Genomic DNA, 4,191 nt, shown 5'->3' with positions numbered 1-4,191 from the left:
TCATATACCTAGTCACTCACTATTGTGGTTTAGGTAAATGGCTTCCAAAGACTTAGGTGCGAAATCCTTGGTCTCTATATTGTTGCTCCCAGCAAGTGGCCTATAAGAGGTGGGGCCTAGTGGGAAATCTTAGTTCATCACTGAGGTTTTATCCATAGAACACATGTCTTTTCTTCTTTATGCTGGGTTGCTGGAAGCCACAGCTGTTTTCCACATGCTCCTGACATGATGTGCTGAAGCAACAGGGCCAAGTGTTAAGCTTCAACCTCTCAATATAGGGTCCCAAATCAATATATACTCTTTTTAAGTTGATTTATTACATGCATTGGTCACAGAAATGGAAATCTGACCAGCACATCTACTCTGGTGCTCTAACTTCTAGAGACTGATTGCCATGGTTTCCAGCTTGAAAAGGCCTCCCGGGACAGCTTTGCCAGATACCCATAGAAGAACAAATTATTTGTTTAGGCCGAAGTCCTTACATTTATTGCTATGTATACTTTGTATACTATTCTTCATTTGTAGCACATCTTTTTATCTCTTTAGACATGTTATAAAATGTGCACATACAGTAAGACTATTCACAAAGAAGTAAGGTATGGTAAACACTGGTTAGTGGGATCATTCACAAATCCATCAAAGAAGGAAAGGTTGGCCAGAAGCATGCGTATTTGTTAGGATGTTATACTGTTTGGTCCCTTTACAATATTAAAATCAGGGACCAAAACTTCTATTGATACCTGTTGCAGAAAATCATCTTTTTGAATGCATCCCTGAGCTCTGGGCTCCGAAAAGCATATATAAAGGGGTCGATGACTGCATTGCACATGATCAACATACCATTCACCTGGAAGAGAGACATATAGCAAACACAGTAAGGGTTATTCGGGCAGAAGGTCATTAAGAGGACATGAAGGACAAAGGGAGCCCAACAGAAGATGAAGACTCCGAGAAGGATGGTCAGTGTGATGGCCCCTTTCATGTTGGCTTTAGGATGGGTAGAAATCTTCCTAGTATGGGAGCGGGCCAGTAAGAACATATGAATGTAAAGACACAGGATGAAGACCAGCATCAAAGGGAACAGCGAAGTGAAGGTGAGCACAGTGGGGATGTGGTGGGAGAAGATCACCATGGTGATGCCGCTCCCTGTGCAGAACATCCAGATAACTGTTAGAGTGATGATGGTGCGGCGCATTGTCACAATGCTGTGATATTGTAATGCATGGAAGATGGTGATGTAGCGGTCAGCAGCAATCACAGACAGGCTGAAGATAGAGCCCAGCAAAGAAAGGATGAACATGGAGTCAATGATGTCATCTGCTGTGGTTTCAAAACTGCCACGAGGCTTGAGATAACCCATGTTCCTGCACATGATTAAGATATTTTCTAAGATCTTGTACAGACTGCCCAACATGTCAGAAATAGCCAAGCTACAGATGAAAAAGTACATGGGGCACTGAAGATTCTTGTTCTTGATTACAGCCAAGAGGACAATCAGGTTCTCCAAAACTCCAATGATGGAGATTGTGAAAAATATCTCTTCTGGCAAAACTACATGAGGACAGTCTGAATTATTTCTTGCTGTATCATTGATATTTTCATATGGATTGATAATGTGCTTCATTTTTCTTTCTTGGAGTTAAGACAGGGATGCTACTTGGATTCGACTTCAGCAAAATCTTGATTGGTTCTTAAGAATCCTTTCTCCTTGTGGAAAGATCTGAGGTTAAAACAGAATACACAAAAACATGCATTTCAGAAAGACTGAAAAATAAAAACACATTAGCTCTAAGAAAACGATTCCTTCAAACATTTATAGTGTGATAATTTAAATAAAACAATTTACTGGCCCCTCACATTAACCAATATATGAACAATATTTGCAGAATTTTAAGCCTTGAGATAATAACGGATGATTGTTCTTTACCCTCTCCCCTTTTATTCTTGTGAATGTAGCTGTGTGTGATAGAGTGAATTGCTAGCAGGCTCCTGAATGAGAGAATGAAGAAAGTAAGGAATGCGTAGATAAGGAAAACCGACTCCCTTCTCCAACCTGGAGGTGCTGATGGGGGTCTGTGGACTGATGAAACTTTTAGATACTGTCTTTTTTCATTGTTCATCTTCCTGGATCACAGCCTGATCCTATAGTCTGTGGGATGATGAAAAATATTGATGAGTCATTCCAAAAGATGTCCACAAAGTGGATGTCATTACTTTTGTTTCTACAACTCTCAGAAGCTGCCTATAGTGGTGTGTACATATAGTTTCAATGACACAGGAAGCCAAAGTGGGAGGATCAGTGGAATCCAGGACTTTAATACCAGTCTGAGTAATACAAAGAGAACATGTCTCAAAAACAAAATCAAAACAAACAAAACCAAGGAAGGACCTCTCAGGGTAAGTGGTGTATCTGGAGACTTATACTGTTTCAAAACGTTTCTAGTTGTTCTGAAAGCTGGAGACTGTGCTTTCCAGACCTCCTTCACTCTTTCCAAAGATAAGTTAGCCAAGCTGTGTAGCATTTCCTCTGCGATCTGGAGGCTTCTGTTGTGTTGCTCTTCTGGAGAGCAACTGGGCGAGGAGGATCACTGAATTTACTTTTTACTTAGTGGATGAGTTCCATTTACCATCAGGCTTTCAGGTTCTGCCTATTGACAGTTGTGTAGCACCACTTTACAGAGTAAGCACAGGCCCTGAGCTCCTGCTACCTGGAGTGAGTGAGCTATGGAGACTGGCAAACAGCCAGGCTAAGCCTGAGGAAGCAGCGTGTTCTTGGGGGCGCTTCTTGGAATTATCTCTGAGTGAGCTAGGGGCTTCTTTTAGCATCTCACATTCTCAGCTACCTTCTTTCTTCATTTTTGCTAGATTCATTTGATACTTTTATTTAATTTTTTGAATATTTACTACAGCCATATGTTATTTAATAAGAGGGATACGGATCTGAGAAATCTGTTGCAAAATTCTGCTGTATGTGAGCATCAAAGACTATACCTTTACCAACTATGACAGCTACACAGAGCTGGAGGATTTGTCAGCTTTGTTTTAATTTTATGAGACTATCACATACAATCAGTTGTAGATGAAACATTGTAATCTGGTGTATGACTGTGTGATGACTCTGTGTGTGTGTGTGTGTGTGTGTGTGTATGAATAGTAAAAAGCTGCTTAATCTGTTCTATATTGATGGTTACTTGGCTGATTCCAATATTTTGCTCTTTGAAGAATGCTGCAATGTGTAGTCACCTAAGTATACTATTTCTCAAGTGCATTCGTGAATAGGATAACGTCACAGAAGTGGAATTGTTGGGTGAAGGTGTTTAGGCATTGGCAATTTTGATAATTTTTAAACTTCTTTCTCCTGGAGCTAGTACCAATTTACATTCTCCTCAGCCACATATGAGGACTATTTTCTCCAAGGTCTCCTTAACAATGTGTTGTCAGACTTTTGGATTACAGTCAATGAAACACCAGCAGGGCTTTTCCATTAGATTTCAGTCTGTACACATGCTATCCATTCTGTTCTCCCAGGTGTGACTCTGGGAGAGCAGGTGGGACCAGTGTTCTGCTGCTCCTGCCCTCTTGTGCCATTTTGACCTGCCAACTCCCAGCTTCTAGCTCTGTCTCAGTGAGCAGACATGCGAGACATCCTGCTTCAAGAATGCCCAAGTCTACTGCTAGCCGTTAGTTGATTCTTATTAGACGTGAAGCCACTGACAGCTGTGAAACAACATGTGAAAGCTATTGCCTGACTTCTAATTTTGCTTTACTACCGTGTAATGTCTGGCACTGATGTTTTTGTATGATTGACAAAGGACCCAAATGCAGCTGCGCATTGCTACACACTGCAGTATATGGGGTAAAGAAGCTCATCTGCAGTGATGCCAGTGCTGATATTAGAAAGCAGTGATGGCACTCCTATCCTCAGGCCTCTTGGGGTAAGTCTATAGCGCAGCCCTCTGTGCCTTGACTCCCCAAGCCACATTCACCCTTCCATCTCCCCCGCTGTTCGCTACTCCCAGTTTGGGACCTGCGCCATCCCTAGACTTGAGGCCCCAGACACCGGGGGAACCAATACTGCTTCCAGACCCTTCTCACCCAGACCAACTTAGTGCCTTTCTTGGGCCCCAGGAGCACCGCTTCTGGTCCTGGCCCCGCCCTCACCTCTCTCTGCATCCCTGGACCTGCACCACC

The 4,191-nt window shown here is 42.4% G+C and overlaps 1 protein-coding gene across 1 annotated transcript; it reads right to left on the bottom strand.

The window, feature by feature from the left end:
* Nucleotides 1-730: 730 nt before the first annotated feature.
* On the bottom strand, nucleotides 731-1,624 carry Mc2r (melanocortin 2 receptor). The gene has a single exon (XM_008825922.1). The coding sequence runs from the start codon at nucleotides 1,622-1,624 to the stop codon at nucleotides 731-733; it is 894 nt and encodes a 297-aa protein (XP_008824144.1).
* Nucleotides 1,625-4,191: the final 2,567 nt, after the last annotated feature.

Source organism: Nannospalax galili, unplaced genomic scaffold, assembly GCF_000622305.1.
Source record: "Nannospalax galili isolate Female #2095 unplaced genomic scaffold, S.galili_v1.0 scaffold169, whole genome shotgun sequence".
NCBI lineage: Eukaryota > Metazoa > Chordata > Mammalia > Rodentia > Spalacidae > Nannospalax > Nannospalax galili.
This window is presented reverse-complemented; position numbering and strand designations above follow the sequence as displayed.